Source organism: Drosophila mojavensis, unplaced genomic scaffold (genome assembly GCF_018153725.1).
Source record: "Drosophila mojavensis isolate 15081-1352.22 unplaced genomic scaffold, ASM1815372v1 contig_231, whole genome shotgun sequence".
NCBI lineage: Eukaryota > Metazoa > Arthropoda > Insecta > Diptera > Drosophilidae > Drosophila > Drosophila mojavensis.
Window position 1 is genome coordinate 10030718 of NW_025318772.1, and position 20274 is coordinate 10050991.

General features: G+C 38.7%; 2 protein-coding genes across 18 annotated transcripts in view; one reads left to right on the forward strand and one right to left on the reverse strand.

Annotated features, from left to right (window-relative positions):
• LOC6575527 (complexin) overlaps positions 1 to 20274 on the forward strand; it is a 32484-nt gene that overhangs the window by 3246 nt on the left and 8964 nt on the right. For 5 of the 15 annotated variants that reach the window (XM_044008209.1, XM_032728100.2, XM_044008207.1 and 2 more), the window contains exons 2-6: positions 175 to 394; positions 4233 to 4402; positions 8891 to 8902; positions 18471 to 18628; positions 18952 to 19084. In XM_044008209.1, the coding sequence (XP_043864144.1) occupies positions 4348 to 4402; positions 8891 to 8902; positions 18471 to 18628; positions 18952 to 19084 (358 nt within the window). In that variant the 5' untranslated portion in view covers positions 175 to 394; positions 4233 to 4347. Of the gene's footprint in view, positions 1 to 174; positions 395 to 4232; positions 4403 to 8890; positions 8903 to 14923; positions 15356 to 18461; positions 18629 to 18951; positions 19085 to 20274 lie in introns of those variants that run through there. The other 10 variants (XM_032728101.2, XM_044008212.1, XM_015168060.3 and 7 more) reach the window with 6 other exon arrangements.
• LOC6575528 lies at positions 15676 to 18445 on the reverse strand. 3 transcript variants are annotated; one of them, XM_015168066.3, is made up of 3 exons: positions 17860 to 18445; positions 16850 to 17802; positions 15676 to 16697 (listed from the first exon to the last, which is right to left on the reverse strand). In XM_015168066.3, exons 2-3 carry the CDS (start codon positions 17727 to 17729, stop codon positions 15787 to 15789), a joined length of 1791 nt encoding a protein of 596 aa, XP_015023552.1. In that variant the 5' UTR covers positions 17730 to 17802; positions 17860 to 18445; the 3' UTR covers positions 15676 to 15786. The 3 variants fall into 3 exon arrangements, with proteins under 3 accessions (XP_015023552.1, XP_043864137.1, XP_002001537.1); XM_044008202.1 differs by having other exon boundaries at positions 16850 to 17796; positions 17853 to 18445; XM_002001501.4 differs by having other exon boundaries at positions 16850 to 17796; positions 17860 to 18444.

A 20274-nucleotide genomic window follows, 5' to 3' on the forward strand; every position in this document is an offset into this window, starting at 1 on the left:
TATCTACCCAACCATTCGTCTTTCTCTCTCTCTCTCTCTCTCTCTCAGTCTCTCTCTCTCTTTCTGTCTCCCTCTCCCTCTATATCTCTTTCTCTGCCTCTTTGGCTTTATCTTGTGAAGCAGTGAATTCATCCAGTTGTATTTTTGATCTTTTTATCTGTGTTTACTTTGCAGCAAACTCTTTCTGTTGATGCTCGCTTTTCTTAGAGGATTTCTTTAAAAACAACACAAACAACTTTCTAAAACTTTGCTTCTACTTCTACAACAACGACCACTACAACTACATCTACAACTACAACTGTATCACCAACAACAACAATCACACCATCTACAACAACAATATACACGCACATCAACACACGCAAATCTAAGCGGAATATTTACGGAACAGTAGGTAAGTGAATGCACAGATGCCCAGCTGAAAAGTATCTAAAAGAAGCTACAAGTATCTCAAAAGTATCTCAAAGCGTTCAAAGTATGTGAGAAGTACGCTTCAAGCAGGCAACTCACTAAAACTCTGCATAAACTCTGCGCATTTTCATGCGTGAAAAGGCCAGACACCGCAGTGCACACCTGATTTACCCCTGCCGATTTAGCTAATAGTCACCTAATGAAAAGTTTTGATTTGTGCCCACGTTCACTGTTAAAAAAGTTCGCCCCAAAAGTTAACTTTGACAAGGTTTGTGCTGTTCAAACTTAATAGCGTCTTACTCTTAAGGTAAGCTCCAAGATTCCTGATCTTGAGCTACCAATTCAGCAAACAGTTGCGCAGTGAAAACTTTTGTGCTCATTATATACCCTATAGGAATATGATTTCGCATTACATTTAGCTTTTATTGGACACGTATACTTAATACATATCTTTATTAGAAAATAGCTTATCAAACGTAAAAATAGAAATGCAAAAGAACGCTACATATACTTAATATATATTTCTCTCAAAAGAAGGACATATCGTAAATTAACTGCTAACTTTGATAAGGAAACACCGAATATAAATTATTGTTCGTAAGAATAGTTATGAAACTCCTGATCTATCCCTTGTTAAGCTCTCGAAAAGGTAGGCAAGTTTCTTCCAATTAAAAGCTTAATGGCTATTGTAATAGTTGGAAAAGGACTTTCCAGTGACCTCGGAATACCTTGCTTATTGTTAATATCGTCACTCTTGCTTTCGATTCAGTCAGGCCTATGCTAAGTTTGAGCCAGCGAAATGTTTTGATTTGCTCCATTATACAAGTGAGCCGCAGTTGGCAAAGGGGTTTCTACTTGACGTTGGGATTTGGGCTGGATTTGGGCGCGTATAAACATATCGCTGCTGACCCCTTGACCCCGTCCTCCTGTTAAGGAGCCCCACTTACTGCGACGTCATGGGAACGAATAAAACTCAACATGGCTTATTTGCGTGTTTATTGGCTTTAGTTTTTCATATCAGAACAAGTAAGAACGTTGCAGTCGGGCATTACCGACTGCGGAATACTCATTCACATCCCATCAACAATTTAGTAGTTAACTTTCGCTCTAATACTGAAGAAAATACTGTTTTTTCCGATTTGCCTCATTTTTGATCAGTTCTTAGAACGTGATAACGGTACCCCAACTACAAAGTTTGAATGCGTACCCTCAAAAAATGTCAAAATTACAGGGTATTTTTCGATATGCCTCGCCACGCCTAAAGAGGCGTAAACATTATTTTTGGGTCATCGATAGAAGAGGTTACTGGTAACTTAACTTACTGGTAACTTAACTATTTAAATTTGAAGCTTCTAGCTATTATACTTTAGGAGATATAAACTTTTGCGGATTGCCACGCCCCTTGTGGGCAGACATATATCCGACAAAATTTTTGCTCTTGGGTGATCAGCCCGAGTATATATACAAAATTTGAGGTCCCTGGCATCAATAGTATCCAAAATATAGCAGAATTTAAAAAAGCACTATATCTTCAGGTCCGATTTGCCACGCCCCTAATGGGCGTAGACTTATAATTTTGTCTTTAGACTTTATAGAATCATAACATTAGCTGACGTGCAAAATTTCAGCGCTCTAGCTGTAAAACTCTTGGAGATACAGTTTTGTCCGATTTGCCACGACCCCAATGGGCGGAGATATATCCGCCATAGCTCGTGATCTTGGGTGGTCGACGCGCACCTACATACCAAATTCCAGCTTTCTAGCTCTTCAACCAACATGATTTCTGGCATATCGGAAAATGCATTTTCCGATTTGCCACGCCCCTAGTGGGCGGATCGGTAAAATTTATAAATCAGAGATATACACGAGTATGTGTTCCAAATTTCAAGTCTCTAGCTTCAATAGCGCCGAAATAGATTGCGTTCATACGGACAGACGTACGGACAGCAAGACGAACATTGCACAAAACCAATACACTCATTTCACTTTCGTGAATGAGTCTAAAAACAACTTCAAAAGTAATTGGATAGCCCAGCAAAAGAAATTCGAATTGGCTTTTGTTGGGGCACACCTGAAACAGCGGCAGCTGCTGTTTTTGCTATTTCGCCATCAAATTCTAAGCACGAAGCCCATAAATTTTCGCCTTTTATTTACATATTTTATAGTAGGAGCAGAAAAGCCTTGACTAGGCTCTTAAAACCCTTCTGTTTCGAGCAACTTGTCAGCTTCGCTTCAAAAATTAGAGTGAATTTCGTAAAGTTCGTAAACTAACAGCCTGAAGCTCACTTAGTTTGCTCGATTACCACTTGCCGTGTAGATATAGAAATGCAGACATTTTGAATAGCGAATAGTTAGAATCTAAAATTAGAAACCGCTTACTATTTCGTAGTTTAAGCAGCAGACTAAGTATATCAACTCCTCAAATCACTAGGTAGATAGTAAAATAGGAAATTATCTAATGTTTACAGAATATGAGACGTGTTTTTGAACGGCAACAAGTCCTAAAAGGCTGCATTGACGTGGCCATATTTGGTCGTATGAAACCACTGGACCTGGAATATATATAGCTTTATTCTTATTGCTAATTATTTTTCACTGTCTGATAGCTCACATAGTTGAAGCAAATGCATTTAACGCATAGGGTATGCTTAAAGTAAATTTTTGTAAAGAAAATTTCTTTCTTGTTTTTTTTTTTTGTCGGCGGGTCCTGGAGCAAAGTGTGGGCTGGGTGTTTGGGCTAGGATCCAATAAACAATTCTGTTGAAGCGTGGCCGCAGGGCGCCTGAAAAGCTAAAAATTCTTTGCAGTGCCAGCTTAATTCATTAGCTTTGCGCAGGAAGCAGGCTGGCAGGCAGCAAGCGATGGGGAGACTGGAAGGGAAAGCAAGTCCTGAGCTCCGTACATCCTGACGATCTGACAGGCTATCTGTATATTCGCTCTGCCTGTCTGCCTGCCAGCTGTATGCTTTTTATGTCAAACTAATTTGGTTGCTCGTTTAGCTGGGCGTTGTTTTAATTTGTTGCAGCCCAGCCCCAGCCCCAACCCCAGCCCTATTCCCATACCAGTCACGCCCCTAGCTTAAGCTTGTTAGCCCAATTTGAGTAAATATTAATACATGGCCATGAAGCCGCTGGTACTAGATGAAGATGCAAATGAAAATGAAAATGAAAATGAATATAATCCGTAGCCGAAATATTTTGCAAAATTGCAAATTTTCTCTTTCGATTCTCGCTCCTGCTGAGTAAACAAGTATATTGGCTTTCTTCAGACTATCCGAAGATTTGATATATTTTGTGTTTGTACTCGTGTAAAGCTTTTGCGTCGAGAGTTAAGAAATTTCTAATATGGATGACATTTTTAGCCGCTTAACTCGAGGCATTTGAACTGTGAGCGACTATTAATTCACCAGCTACAGGCAACTACGAAGCTCTTATTTAATTTTTTGTTGCGCCCACATTCATTATATTAGATTATGTGTACTAATACAACTTGCAGGCAAGTAGGCAGGCAGGAAGACAGTGATGGGCAGAGCTGGCCTGGGCTGGGCGAGTAATTCCAGAAATGTGCTTCACACACTCCCACGTACAGAGCCCAGCTGTAAACTGGGAACTGTCGAGAAGCGCGCTCGGACAGTCGGCGGCATTTAAGCTAATCGGCTTAAAGTATCAGGGGTACAGCCACTAGCACAGGTGACAGAACAAGTTGGCTGTAGGATGCAGAAGGAGAGCTCTGGCGCTCACTGTCCTAAGCATTGTTCTGTTTGAACACAATTTAATTTGCTTGGCTTTTTTCTGTCTCTCACAGTTTGGTTTTCTTTTCAGTTGCGGAGTTGGGCGCAACGAGAACCGTGACTGCACCTTTCATTACCAACAACAGCAGCAGCAGCATCCACGCCCACAGATCCAACAAACAAGCGATAGCAAGTAATAAAACACAATGGCGGCTTTTATTGCGAAACAGATGGTTGGAAACCAATTAAGTGCCGTTAAAGGTAAGTGAAATCTAGAAACAAAAGTTCCCGGCCAACAACTATTTACTGAAATTTTTGTACCCTGAACCCATTGAAAATGGGAAATCAGGGTATAATGGTTTTGTTGAAATGTATCTAACAGGCAGAAGGAGGCGTGGCAGACCCCACAAAGTATATATATATTCTTGATCATATATATATATTCTTGTCCGTATTCACAACGCGGATATCAAGTTTATCATTAAAAATCGAAACTCATCCCGATCTTTTTTTTTATCGATAAAAACCCTTATCGAAAATCAGTTATAAATATGTCTCCTACATATTTCGAGCTACAGTCTCCAAATTTTGAATGTATATTGATATGCAATTTATACTATTTCGGTTTTTAAAATTTACCCCCCACCCCTATATCCACCCCCTCACCCTCATGTTTGTAAAAGGCGTATTCAAATACTTGTGCTTTGGCAAGTGCATATTATGATTATAATTACGATCCGAAAGTTTCATGAAGATCGTATGTCCACAAAAAAGTTATTAAAAAATTAAGTTCGCATAGTAAGCGCACACTGCAATTATTAAATAAGATGAAGAAAATCGAAATAAGAGCAGAAAGTATGGTAAATGGATTTATGCATATCTATCCACAGAAAGATATTTGTATGTTGAGTATTCAAAACATAACCGAATAGTTAACATACGTGCTAAAAAGTTGACAATTCACAGAGAGCTAAATTAATTAGCTTCATAAAGGCTCAAGTTCTTGCTGTTTTCTATTTCTGTAATCTGTAACTGAATCGCAGGTAAATAGAAACTGAAATCACTAAGCAACCGGACTTAAATGCGACTTTACATTGATCTTATATGATTATGCTCATGTATACATGAATATGGGTAGCTAAAAGGGGTGAATATCTACACATACACACATACATATATGCGTACATATATTTTTGGCACACCCGATCGATAAACATACATAATTCACTTTCAAGCTATTGCACAGCGCAGTAGATGGAGGCAAGTACAAGTAACATGCCACACATGAAAGTGGCTAACGCTTTTAGCTAGCTCCAGAGTCTCTTCGTCCTAACTCATCCAACTGTTGTTGCTGCTTTTGTTTAATCGTTGGCTGTGCAATCGCTTGGAAAATCATTGAATGCTTTCAAAAACGCGCCGCTAGCATATTTTATTTAAAACGCTTATCAACTGAAAGCATGCGACATGCCACACTGCAGCATATGGCATGTGGCAAGCATTTACATAGCCACTATATAATGTGTATCTGTGTATTTAGGCGTCTGTATTTGTGTCGCTTTAGGTATGAAGCAGGCTCTCGCAATTCGCAAGCGTTTGGTGCAGCTGCCCGAAAGGCCGAGTGGTTATGCCGAGTCCCAACCCCATTTCCATTTGCAACGCGAAGTGGGACGGGCCCCCGGGTCGAATGGTTTCCTCTTATCAAGCGCAGAAATTCTGCACGAATGCGTCGCCAAGTGGTTCTAACAAATTGATACAGTTAATTGCGTAGATTGATGCTAAATTTACAGAACTCTGGCAATGACTTGGCCCAGCCATAATACCACTTACAAAGAGTGGGAGCAAGCAGAGCATAGGCGTCTAGTTCGATAGATAGATAGAGTGAGAATGGACGAGCTGAATCATTAGCCAACCCACTTGTCCACCCACCTGCCACAGGCACTTGCCACATGCCACATGCCACACGCCACTTGCCTCTTCGGACTTCTCAGCTGTCGACTGCGGCTCTGCAAGTTGGCATTGATAGACTGGTCGAAAAACATGAAAATGCTATTAGCATGACCATAAAAATTGAGAAATCAAATCGAAGTGCCATATATTTGTATTTATATATATATATATATATTTGTATATATGTACACTTATAAGATGGCGCACATATGTATGTCAATTACCCAGCCACAAAACTTCAGATTCTCTGTATCCTCCATTTTTGTCGCCAGCCACTTACAGTTGCTCCAATTGGTAAAAAATTATATAAAAATTGTATAAGCAATTGTTGACTGACTACAAGATATCCTGTACACAGCATAGAGTTTGCTCTATATCATAATATAAGATTATATCAATCATAACTTATTGGTATCGAGACAAGAAGTTTAGCAGTTTTTATAAACTCTCAATTAGGTGCAACACTTGCTGAAAAACAAGATAAGCCCAGCCTCAATTCAATTTCGTATACTACTTTTGAAGGACAGAACTTGACTAATCTGGAATCGATAAGGTTTTGTGGCCTCTAAAATGTCATATATGTATTTCTTAACACACTTACAATTGAGCATAATAAAAGTAAGGAGCAAATCATAAAATATTTTTGCAACGACCGGCCAATAGCTGAAACTGAATGGAACATTGTTTCGAAATTCAACTTTACAGTTTTCAATCTGTAAAACATTTTCCGCCCTGTTAGACAAAAGCAATAACAGCAATAACAGTGTATGTGTGTGCTTTCATAGCATGGACAGCTAATGCGTTTCCATTGTCGTCTTCGTGGAGCACACTCGTTGAATTTATTTGAGTTGCTGTCGTGTTAGCCTTTATTACTATTGCCTGTCTTATGCGAGGATAATATATATGGATTTGTCCAGTTGGGAGGAAATAAGCGTAATAAATGTATCAAACGTGTTGACAGCAAATAACTCCATGATATATGGAGCACAATGTATTCCAAGAACAACTAGCCATACTGTATTTTAATCAAATTTAATTCCTTTTCTCTTGCAGGTAAGCGTTTGGTTTGTGCAAGTTAGTCGAGCTCGTACTCTGCGCGTAAGTTGCATACAAGAAAATAAGCATATCTATAAATAAGTTAATATCAATACCATATCGAATATTATATATATATATATATATATATATATATATATATGCGGCACACATTTCGATTATGATTTGAGCCTGACTTTCAGTTTTGAATGAGGAAACCGAAAATTGTTATTGATTGGCCTTAAAGCATGATTGAAAATAAAAGACCATTAGACTATATTTATCGACTTGTTCATTTTGCGTCATGGATTCGTTCAAAATTGAAGTTAAGATCAAACAAATATTATTTGTATTATTTCCAACTCCTAAGCATAGCGTTGCACTTCAAGAATACCCACCTTTGAGTTTATTTCTTTGATTTCGGTAAACTGCTCTAATTACTAACACACACACTTTCATCCGAAATAATTTTTGGCTGGCAGTTTTCATTAACAAGTCAATTGATAACTACGTATTATATTATATAAAAATCTATTTAAGCTTAAGCGCACACACAAATCATGAACACCGCCCACAACCAACTTAAAGATGAAATAAAATTTACATATTTGTACGCTCTTCCCTCTGAACCTATTCACGGCCGAGCTTTACCTCATTGTAAAACACACACTAAACACAAGAGCTTGACAAACACCAGTAACAGGAAGATATAAAATACAAAACTCGAAAAAACACACACTCACAAACAGCCAAAGCCAAAACCACCTTCAAAACGATACCCAAGTGCACAGAAATCCTTAGAAATTTTCATGCACTTCACACAAAAAATGAACACAGCTGCCAACGCCTTTATACGAAATATAAAGAAAAAAACACAATTCAATTTCTTCTATTACAATCTCTTCCTGCCTTCTTCTGATAAGGCTCTTTCATTTAATTTAATTTTTTTTTTTTTTTTTACATGCTTTTATTTATTTTGTTTTCTCTGATATTAACATGAATTCCACGCCTCGTCATGACTCGTATTGTAAGACGAAGCCGGAAATTTAATACTTTCAGTATCGAATATTTCTCGGGGCTGACTTTCTAAAAAAATAGTCTTCAGTATGAATACTCTAAGTATACGCTTCGCAATAAACGCCTATTTAGCGTTAGTTTCGGCATCTTTTAACACTACGAACACAAATATGATGATTTTCAACCTTATCTCACACGAACTCCCCTTCTGATTCTTAAATAGATACAGAAGCGATTAATACTTAGGCTCTCAACGTTAAATCAGTCATAAGTAAAATAAGTAATATAACTAAAATTACGCATATTTTGCTGACTAACAGATATTTTCTACGATTTACTCATTTTCTTAACTTGCAAACACAACTTAATACACCTTTTTCAACACTTACTTTTTAATATATATCGCGCATAAGCAGTTCATTTTTCAAACTCAACGGCACTGAAACAAACTTCAATATAATAATAAATCACAATTACACAAGCAAAACTATTTACTAACTACTACTATATTCTATCAACTATAATAACCCCCTCGCTGTTTCTCCCTCTTTTTTTTATATATATTTTGCCAAGCTATTCACTATAATCTCATACTCTCATGACTTGCTTAATGCCTCATATCTTTAGAAATGTAGCCATCTAGTAACTATATCTATCGCAATACAATACCAAATCTAAAAAGACAACAAACAGGCAGGCTTATTAATGAATATTTACCGTTTACTCTCCTCGACCCCACACGCTGAACAGATGCTGCAGGCGGTAATTTCTCAAGAAATAATACCTATATATAACACTACTATAAAAATAAAAAAAATAATAAAAAAAAAAAATATATATATATATATATATATATTTGTATATATATATATATGTATATATATATATATAAAGTATAATCTCGTTTCTTTATATTTCCTAATCAAAGTTTTGTATGAATTACACGCATTTTGGATTCGAATTTTGCGAAATTTCAAATTAGATCCCACATGTATTCTGAATTTATTATCATATACAATCGTACTCTATAAAACTCTTAATATATATACATATATTGTGTGGGTATTTTGATTATAGAGAACGGTTTCTACTCGATTTATTAGGCTATATTGCCATTTAGTTTTTAATTGAATAAAAATAAACTCATAATTTTGTCATACATAATTTAGTTATTTAACTTAGCGCACATACCTAACTCACGCGCTCTCTCTCTCTCTAAAATACAAATCGAATAAAAGTTTGCACAAGAAAAAAACAGCTTTCGTTAGTACCGATAATTATGCATAACAAAACTTTGGTCCTACGAACTTTTTTAACTAAAAAGACAAATAATTTAAAAAGAAAATGATAAATTTGTTGGTTAATTTTGTAATTAGCCCACCAAAAATACCTGAACATTTTTTAGTTGTCTAGCATTTGTACTATATACTAACTACATATGATTAACAAACTTGAGAAAAATGTATAAAGGTTTGCATAGTTAGCATTGTCTTCGAAGTTTTTGTTTCTTCTAAGTCAAGATAAAAAAAGTAAATACTACCTATATGAATATTGATTTTGCATTGAACTATTTTTCGTATATTAAAATGTTATCTATTTTATTATCTTTGGTTACCTATTGCTTCTATATCTACTACTACTTCTACTTCTTCTCTAACTACTACTACTTCTATTACTAAAACAACAACAACAAAAATGAAAACTACAACAACCTCTCGTACTCTACTCTGTACTTACAACCATATATGGAACCATACTAACTACAATAAAACAACTTACATCATCTATTTTCTACTACTACTATAAAACTACTCTTAACTACAACAACAACAACAATTTCTACAACTATTATACAACGTATTTACAATGAGGTAAAGTATAAGTAATTATTAACGCTATGTATATAACACAGAACTATCTGAACTATCTTTATGCGCTCTCTATATGTATATCTATATCCTACATCCATATCTGTATCTATATCTATGACCATATATATTATCTATATACACAGATATCTCTATTTCTGTCTATACCCTTATCCATATCTATATTTAGCTAATTCTGTTAATAACACAATAAAACCAAAAATAATCTGTTCTTGACGGAAGTGACCGAAAATTAAGTACTTCAAAGTTAAGTACTTAAATTCTCTTTCTACTATACACTTAGTGAACTTAAAGTCATTAGCTCATGTAAACTACATATAATAGAGAAATATTTGCAAGGCATAATGTCGTCCATTTTGTAGCCTATTTGCAATAGATGTAGGATATGAACTGAACATATACCGTTCCAGGTTGCCATTTTCAATTCGTATTTTGGCGAGCAAACATTTTAACACATGCCACAAACAAGCAAGACAACACCACCTACATGACAGCTACAGCTCCGGCTAAAGATGCATGCAGATACTGACACAGACACGGATACAGATAGCTGTAGCTGTCCACAACGTTTGCAGTTGATGTACCAAATGCAAATGTCGCTCGTTTTTCTCAATTTGTCAGACACATTTGTGACGAGCACAAAGAAAAATTGGAACTTAACTCCACCTAATATTACGGTGCGGATTTTCAATTTTCTTTCCAATCTATTCATTATTTAAACAGATCAATTGATTTCTATGCTCCAATTGGTAACAAATGTCATAAGGCGGAAGCTTAAAAAGAAGAAAAGTATAACTTTATTTGAACCATTTGAGATTCTTTCAATATATTAAGAGAATTAGAATTTGACTTATGGTTATTTCAGACTTATGTTGTTGAATACAATGAAATAAACAATCTGATTTCTGTCTTTTAAGCAATTAATTTAGCTTGCTTCCCAAGAAAGAAATGTTAATTCTAAAGACGACAGACTCGAAATCCTCTAAACAGCTGTCAAATTTGATTTGCTCAAGCTCAGTTAACGAATAAAATGAGCCTGGAGCTGACATACTAGCACGTTCTGGCAGTCGCGCTGCATAACTAATTCTGTGGGCGCAAAAGACCACAAAACTAAGTGCTAAATGACGCATTTAATGGGCGAAGCGAGTGGTGGCGAGTGGTTAAAGAGCGGGGTAAAGATCGTAGCTCTCACATAAATGCTGCATATTAAAAATTCTTTAAATATCTGTACTGCGAAAAATATTTGCATGCAGTTTATCAGCTGTCAGAGCTGTAGACGCGGCCACATTTTTGTCAAATTTCCAACATTTACCGACATGGAAGGCACATTCCCAACAGAGACGACGCTGGTTGCGTAAGAGGCGAGAGATGTGAGTGGGTGTGCTAGTGTATGTGTGTGTGTGCGTGCGTGGATGTATGAGTGTGTGCAAGTGCTGTTGGCTAACAACTAATTGCTATAGCTCAAGAACTGAGAAAAGAATTGAGTGTACAGCCAACGAAATGGCAATGAGATTTACTTGCGTCATTATGAAGAGCCATAAACCAAGGCTTGGCCAAACGGGGCCCACACAGGAAAAGAACGAGACACTCTTTGCCACAAGTACAGGACAACATTATAACACTTGCACACGCCCACTTTTCGACTTACTTATGCACACGCATATGGCCACAGCGGTACAGCTCAAAGATACAGCATCTGCTCCAAGGGATACTAGGGCTCGCGCTGAAAATACACTCAACGAAATAGAGAACCTAAAATCGTTTCGTGTCTTTAAACCATTGACTTTCTATAAATAGTCCAAATACTTCTTGAACTGCTAACACAATACAACAGAATAAAAAAAAAAACAATTTTTTCTGACTTAGACAGTTAGTTTTGTTCATTCAGCTTTCAAAGTTATTAAATAAATGGCTTGTTTAAATACTGTTCTTCCTACGACTACTAATAAGTTCAATAATCGGCTTTTTCATTACCATGGCCATTACAAATTCATTGCCCATACAAATTCACGAAAAATTATTCTTTTTTTAATTCTTTCGGCATGCAATATTTTTTCGTGAAGTGTACAATTAAAGCCAAAATATACATCTGTATAACTTAAAGGTACATGGCCAAATTGTGAAGGGTGTGTGTGTACGAGTGTGTACAAGTGGGTGTGTAGCCATAAGTAAATATCCAGGACTCTTTGAGGCTGTTAAGATATAATTACGTCGGGAATATGGTAGTTGCTATTAGTGACTATGACAATGAAATCATTTGCTCTAGGGGAACCAGCGACTTAGGACTGTGGCAGCGTTGAGCTGGGCCGAAGTGGGGGGCTAGGCAACGTTTCAGCTGCTTAAGCCAGCATCTTAGAAAAGTTACAGCGTTGCGAGACCGTACACCCACTTCCTGTCATTTGTAAATGCCGCCGTCTTCTCCAGTTCTAACCCAGATGCGGATGCAAAGCCCGATAGAAGCGTGTGTGGTGGCAGAGGGCAACAAAGCTCGGCGGTCTTGAACCGGATTAAGAAAGAAAATAATTTGACGTTCGTGCCTTTTCAGCAACTCCTTGCAATAAAAAAAAGAACAGAAAAAATTACGCACACACTGAGGGAGTGGAAGACGAAGAGAGGATGGAGAGTGTGTAGTGGAGAGATGGGTGTGTGAGACACTCGCACAAATGGCTTGCGCTTCCTTTACGTTTCTCTTAGCACTTACTTCTCATAAGAATGGAAATGGAACTCTAATGTAGTATTCCCCCAGCATGCGCGTAGTAAGTTGCATAAATGTCACCAGCTCGCAGTCATCCTCATCCACTTATCCATATACAGATGTCTCAGCAAAGCCTAAGACAATTCCAAGGGGGCACCCCCACTGTCCCATTCAGCCGTCTATCCACTCCCTTCCTGACGCCTGACGTGTTGGTATTCAAAATAGCATTCGAAGCAATAAAACGCAGCGAGTGTCTTACTTATCAGGTCTTTGGATCGTATATCAGGCTTATGACTGGGGCCACAACTCTTAGGCAGAATCAAAAGAGGGATGAGGAGAGAGAGAGAGAGAGAGAGAGAGAGAGAGAAAGAGGGAATGTATAGAACGAGAGAGCTTGGCCGTAGGGCTAGGTATTAAGTACCCTCATTACGGCTAGGACACGCAGGAAAACCGAAACAATAAAAAAGAAAAAATTGTTACCAAGAAAACCCAATTTCTATACCCAGTGTTAGATGCAAAGTGATTTCTTACAACAACAACAAAAATATGGGTGGATCTGTCAAGCAAATGTTGCACGCAATTGTAGACTTCCGAGGGGTCGGTTTTACATATATTGGTTATTTTGTAATGGACAACCCATTGGCCATCGGCCTGGACCATCTATATATATGTATAAAGAAGAAAAACTGACGAAAATGAAGAAAAGCTGGCTGACCAAGCGAAGATTGCAGCTACATGAACAAGCGCTGTTAATTATGCTGTCACGATAATTATATTACAATAGGCTTGATTAGTTTTTAATTGAGTTGCGACGAGTTGCGAACAACTTCAAACATAAGAGAAAGAGAGTGAGAGAGGAGAGCGCGCATACATAAAAAACACTCAAAGAAAATATGAATGAGTTTTGAAGCTTAAATGGAAAATAAACTTTGTTAAGCCAACATTGTGAGCGAATTTCCAAGTTTAAGAAGCTTATTCGATTTGAAATTTCAAACCTTCATTTAGATTTTTATTTAAAAAATTAGCTTGTTTAAGGGTTTAGGATTTCAATAAATTTTTCTCTCAATTGCATTCGATATATTTAATCTGAATGTATTCCTCAATTATGATATCTGAATATAGCTATTTAATTGAAGGAATATATGTATATATATGCTATTTCTTTGGAGAGTCGATTCATATTTTGCGTACAGTACATATACATAATGGTATATACATACATATGTATGTAGAGGTGCTCCTAAGAGTCAGTTACAGGCACAAATAAAAGAGAGACGTAAAGTGGCAGTAGGAGCTGCTGGAGAATAACTGAAAGCGTCAAATGGCATAAAAGGAAGTTTATAAAGTTCATAAAGCAAATTACAAAAGTCTCATAAAAGCGCAACAAACGTAGAGCGGTTGGTTGGAGTCAGGGTGAAGCTTGACTAAGGGTTGATTCGGCGTATATGGGTTGCTTAGCTCAAAACAATTTGACATCATTTTGCTTGAGCGAAGTCAATCAATTTTTATTATAAAATACATTGAACTGATTTAAGAAAACAATAAATGGACGTCCACACAAATCAATGCGAATACCCTATAATAAAAATAAGAAAAAGTTAATTCACGAAGCTATTCAGCAAATTGATGACTATAAATTCAATTTAATGTGCGTTGCCTTTAGCAGCAGCATCTGCAGAGACATGCACCGGCTGCGGCAGCGCTGTCAACGCAGCAGTAGAAAAATGTGGTCAACAGCTAGCAGCTAACCCCCTGTGGTAGCTAGGAAAAACGCTCAAGAGCAACGCGTGGGAATTTTCTATTGCGTTTGCGCCGTCACATTGGAGGCTGTGCAAATAGTGCCGTTAACGTCGGCAGCGTTGCCCGAGTGCGACAACAATAATTAGAGCGAGACTGCGAAGATAGATTCTGCTGCTGCTTCTGTTACCAGAGGTAATGCCTCAGCCACATTCAAAGATGAACCTGCGCAGGCGCTGCACAACGCACAGTTAACAGTTAACAGAGTCAACCCCAAGCACTTGGGTCAAATACGATATGGTCCATCGCTGCGACTGCGACTTCGACTGCGGCAGCGACTGCGACAGCGACAGTGGCGCTTTGGCATAAAAAGCCCAGCAACTGTTGGATTGACTCCTACTCCATCTTTGCAGTTCTGCGAATAAAGTTCACTCACGTAGCCACGCTGCTGACGTAACCCAGAACGTCGCCGCTCAAAAGTCGGCAACAGTCAAATTCAATTTTTGTGCATTCAGTTCGTGTGCGCTCGTGGCCGGGTACGCAGTTCGTTTTCTATGCCGCTGTGTGAGCAAATCGATTTGATAGACATGGACACGTACACACGGACCACAGCAAACGATGCCAAAGTCGATTGGGCACGAAACCGAACAAAACGACGGCGAACACGAAGACGAAAGCGCAGCGTCAGTGTGTCACAGTTGCAGCGGACGACTGGGGCCTGGCCATTCTCAGTGCGAAGCGGCGATGCGGCTACGCTACTAACTGGCCAGTCGTAACCACAACGGCAGCGACACCAGTGCCTGCATTTGACGTAGTCGCTTGTTTTACACAAAAGCCAGCAGCACGGAGAGATAGCATTGGCCTAAAAGCGTCTCGAAATCATGAATTTCATTGGTATGGAAACAACAGTTAAACCAATAACAAAAATCATAAATCTAAAAGAGAATTTACAGTTGTGTGCACTTTAATTTCATTTTAACTCTTCGTTCTCTCTCTCTTTCTCTCTCGCTCTCACTATCTATCTAACTAACTCTTTCTCACTCTCGCTCTCTGTGTGTGTTTTGCTGTTTATACTAACACAACTGTACTCTGCTAAATGTAAGTCATAAAAATTAACTTTGTTTTACATACATATGCACTTAAACAATTTAAATGAAAGCACACATGTTCTTTACCACAAAAACAAGAAGCGAACAAAGCAAAAATCAATTGACTTAATCCCCAACAACCCCATGTGCTTGCAGTTTATTGATTTCCTGCCACAGGAAAAAAAGAAAAAGTTCAAGGTTGATACACTCACATTTATCTGCTTCGATTCATTTTTGTTATGCACTAACGTTGCGCGCAAGATTTTCAGCGAGGTGGCAAGGCTGCGGCTGCACATAAAGTGCATCGCCGAAGCGACAGTTGAACGCCTCGCTGAATTCGGGAGTATTACGCAAGAGCGTGTGCTGCAGCTGACGTTTATGCTCCTGCTGTCCTTCTGGGCACTCCATGAGCAGATTGCCAATGAAGTACAGGCGCTGCAGCGATAACTGCAGCCTACCTGCAGCCAGCAGCACATTCACTCTGTTCGCTGTAGGCTGCTGACCCAGCCACTCTCTGTAGCTGCTACCGGCCAGGCGCTGAGCCAGCGTATTCAGTAACAGTTCGTGGGCATTTGTGTTGGTCGCCGTCTTGCTGCAGTTCACAAACTGGGCGAACTGGCGATCTGAGTCCATGCTGCGCCAGGCGCCGGGTGTGCGACTGCTGCTGCCGGCAGCCACCAGATGACGCGCAAAGCGTTCCGCAAGCAGCACATAGCCAAGCGGTGCTGTCAAGTTCTGGTGTTGCTGTTTTGGCAATAATCCATAGATGGTCTCAAAGCCTCGCGCAAATTGGCGGAGCTGCAACGCAGCTGGTGAAGGTGGCGGTCGATTGTGTTGGAAGCGCCGCAGCTTCTCCATATTCCTATAGAAGTTTCGACGACCCAGCTGTAGGTCCTGGTAGGCAGCATCTAAGTACTCATCTCCATTGAGCATTATGTGCATCACCTGGCTCAGAAACCGCTTTGACGACTGCTCGGAGATCTCGTCTATCCACACACTGCCAACCAACTGCGCCTTGTAGGCTCTGCCAATGCTCGCATACATCTGTGTCAATTGTACGCGATCCGTGCTCAAGCGCTGCAGCAGATGCGCATAGACATCGCCGGCATAGATGTCGGCCAGCTGCTGACAGTCGGCGGTTACAATATCTACAACAACATAATATAAGTATTTGTAAAAAATGAAGTTGGAGTTAAGAAAGCTAGGTACATTACAGCTGGCAACTAGCAAAATTTCAGTAAAGAGTTTGACTTTTTAAGACTAGCATTGCGCTATTTATTAAGACATTAGGTATACGTACCTATCAAATAATCAATCCAAATCCAATTAAGTAGTCGATGCATGCTCGTATTCTGCAATAGCTGAATATAGTCTACAAGGCGGGGCAACTGCCTAACAACAATTGCGTCTGTGGGCTTCAACATCTTGCCACCGAGCAGGTTGCGAAAATAGGCATCCCAATCAAGGCGAGACATCGAGAAGTTGCCGAACGAGCATCGCTTGAAATTCGCATAGCTGAACTGCACCTGATCATCAATACGCTCCGTCTTAATGATATCGCGGCGATTGCGCTCCAGGCTGAGCACCTCCAGCGATACGATATGGGCCCGACTCTGCTCGACACCGAAGCTCTGGAGCAGCTCGCCCACACGCTGCTCAAACTTGCGCAACGTGTGGCGCCTGGTGACATCTGGCTGCAATGTGACCAGCCGTTTGTTCGACTGCATGCTGATGCGAGTCTCGAAGAAATACGGGGCTCCCATCTCATGGAACTGGCTGAGCAGTCCCAACCAACCGAGTCCAGTTTGATTAATGCTGCTGGATTCAAGTGCAGGCCAGCCACCGCTGCTCTTGTACAGCTGCGTGGACATGAGCGAGTCCAGGCTGCGACCGCTCTGGCAGGATTTGTAAAAGTTGAGCAGCTGTTGCTCCATGGCCAGAAGTTTATCGGGATTGTTTAGGCGCAGTAGCTGCTGAAAACGCAGCTGTTCCTGTTGAAGGCGCAGTGTCTGATTCGCGGTGCGTCCGCAAACATAGCCAAAGAAGTCTTGGCAAGGCGAAAATGTCGTGTTCAGCAGCTGTTCGAGCTCTTGGCCAAAGCGCAAAACATCCTGTTCCACAATCGATACGCTGTGGCAAGCGCCAACTAACCATAACACGCAAAACAATGACACCAACATTTCAGCGATCTGCCAGCCACGAGCTATAAATTTCGAATGATTTGGCCAACTGTAAACTTGGCTCGCACTGTAACTGACCTTAGACGATTAGAGGCTAGGAGATTGAAAGGTTGCAGCGCATACAAATTACCGGAAATTGCTAGCAATTCCACTTCCGCGACAGTTTTCTATTTTTGTGGCACGTCATGCCGCATTCAATGCTACCGGCCAACTAATCTTATTTTCTATACAACCCAGATAAGCCGTAGACATCAGTCTCAAACCTACGCCGATGAGCACGGCAACACTTAACAAAAAAATTAGTCCCGAGACTCAATTCAAGTTTAGCTAATATACATAAAATAAATAAATAATCTAATTTAAAAGCAAAATTTAAAAAAAAAAATATCTTCATAAATTTAATGTAAGAATTTTCTGCCTACAATAAGTTTCATAATTAATTATAAATTTATAAACTTTTTATAAACTTTAAAGTTTAAACATTAAAAAAAAAAAAAAAACAAAACAAAAAAATAATTACTGTGTAGAGCTGGTAATCTCTGCTTTTGTGTCAAAGTGTCAAGCTAAATTGGTCATGACCTATTTTGATTGAAACAGACAGAATACAGAGCAGTATTGAAAGTGTAGACAACTTGTGCCTACAGTACAGTAAATATACGCTTTAGTCTACATAAATAGAGTAAAGATTATCTTGCAGTAGGCTAATACGGATTTCAATTTATCATTGTGCAGGCGCGGTAGGAGGTGATGGCGGCGATGATGGTGACGATAAGGAAAAGGCAGAGGAGGAGGAGAGGGAGCGTCAGGAGGCCATACGTGAGGCCGAGGAGCGGCGCAAGGAGAAACACCGCAAAATGGAAGAGGAACGCGAGAAAATGAGACAGGACATACGCGATAAGGTAAAAAAAAAGATATATATATATATACATACATACATATACGCTACGAGTTTCCTCATGCAGTTCAAATTGACTCTAGTAGGGAGTCCTTTTTTTTAACGACTCCCTAACGGAGTCAGATTGAATTTCAGAGGACCCAGACAACGAAGAAGCGCGAGCACAAATGCAAATAATGGTATACAGTGGAATAAAAAATTAATAAGTGAATCCAATTTACAGTGGTTAATATAACTGAATACACGTTCGTTACATTTTTAGTTTCAGGCTGAATTCTTAAGCATAGTTGATCATATATATATATCTATATATAACCTATCTTGCAGTACAATATCAAGAAAAAGGAAGAAATTGTGGAGGCTGCGCCACAGGAGGAGCCCAACCCGTTAATGCGAAAAAAAAAGACCCCCGAAGAGTTGGCCGCCGAGGCTGAGCAGGAGGAGCTCGACGATTTTACAAGTAAGTCAGAGATTGTCCCTACTTCCATAGCCACATACCTCTACAAAATATCTTATGTATGTGTGTATGTAGTACTCGTACTCATATGTATCTAGTATATGTATATAACTGGTCCTTCATCTATATTCGCTGTATTCAATATGCAGCGCCAAAATACCTAATGTCGCGGATAACAACTCTCTATCTATCAGTATCGCTCCTTTTTCTTTATATACATATATATTTATATGAGCACTTTCATTATGTACATTGCATAATTACATTTTTTATTTTTTAAGTGTATTTAACGTTTTTTTGAAGCAGCTGTCAACAAAAAAAATATAAATATAGAACAAAATTTTAAACAACAGTCACACTCAGAAGTAGTACTATATGTGTGTTTGTGTGTATATTTGTATCGTTACTTGTTCAAAACATTATACAGAAGTGCCTATGAAACTGTCCAACTTAATCTATCTCTATCGAATGCTACTGCGACTACTACGACTATTTTCACTACTATATGTGTGTATCTATCTGTATGCTATGTTTCCTGTGCGTAAGATCGTATCGTATCTTCTTACTATCACATATAAACTAATGTAAACTCTGCTCAACTAAACTCTAAATCTATAAATGAATATAATTTGAAAGCAACGTTTGAAAGAATCTATGAAGTATGCACCTCCATTCGATCTCATTTAACTATTATTTAGAATTTTTTTATTATTAATTCATTTTCTGTTTTTAATTTATTTTTAACGGTATCTAACTATGGAAAATATGTGTTGTATTCGAAAAATGGGTTGAAATAATTAAATAATTGACGTTAGTTGGCAAAAGATTGTTTTATTCGTGGGTTAAAGTATATTAGACTAAGGTAAGTGCGACAAATGTCTTATTATAATTTCTGTGTGTTTTAATCTAATTGCAAAGATTTTTGCATTTCAAACTTATCCATTCTACCTATCTTATTCTTTATCCTCTTAACTATCTCTGTGACTCTCTCTCTCTCTCGCTCGGTTTCTGAATATTGTTAAAACTATGAAACCGTACAATCCAATGACAGCTTAGTCATAATGTCTACAATGTTTCAAGTATTTCCGCAACATCACAAAAAAAATAAATAAATATATAAATAATACAACACACAAGTTTAGAAAATTGTTCGGGATGAACCTATTTCTAGTTGGGGTTTTTTATTTTTAAGG

Coding starts and splice junctions, on each gene's coding strand:
- LOC6575528 (XM_015168066.3), bottom strand. CDS start 17,729: ATGTTGGTGTCATTGTTTTGCGTGTTATGGTTAGTTGGCGCTTGCCAC. Junction 16,698..16,849: donor TTGGATTGATTATTTGATAG/GTACGTATACCT, acceptor ATGTTGTTGTAG/ATATTGTAACCGCCGACTGT.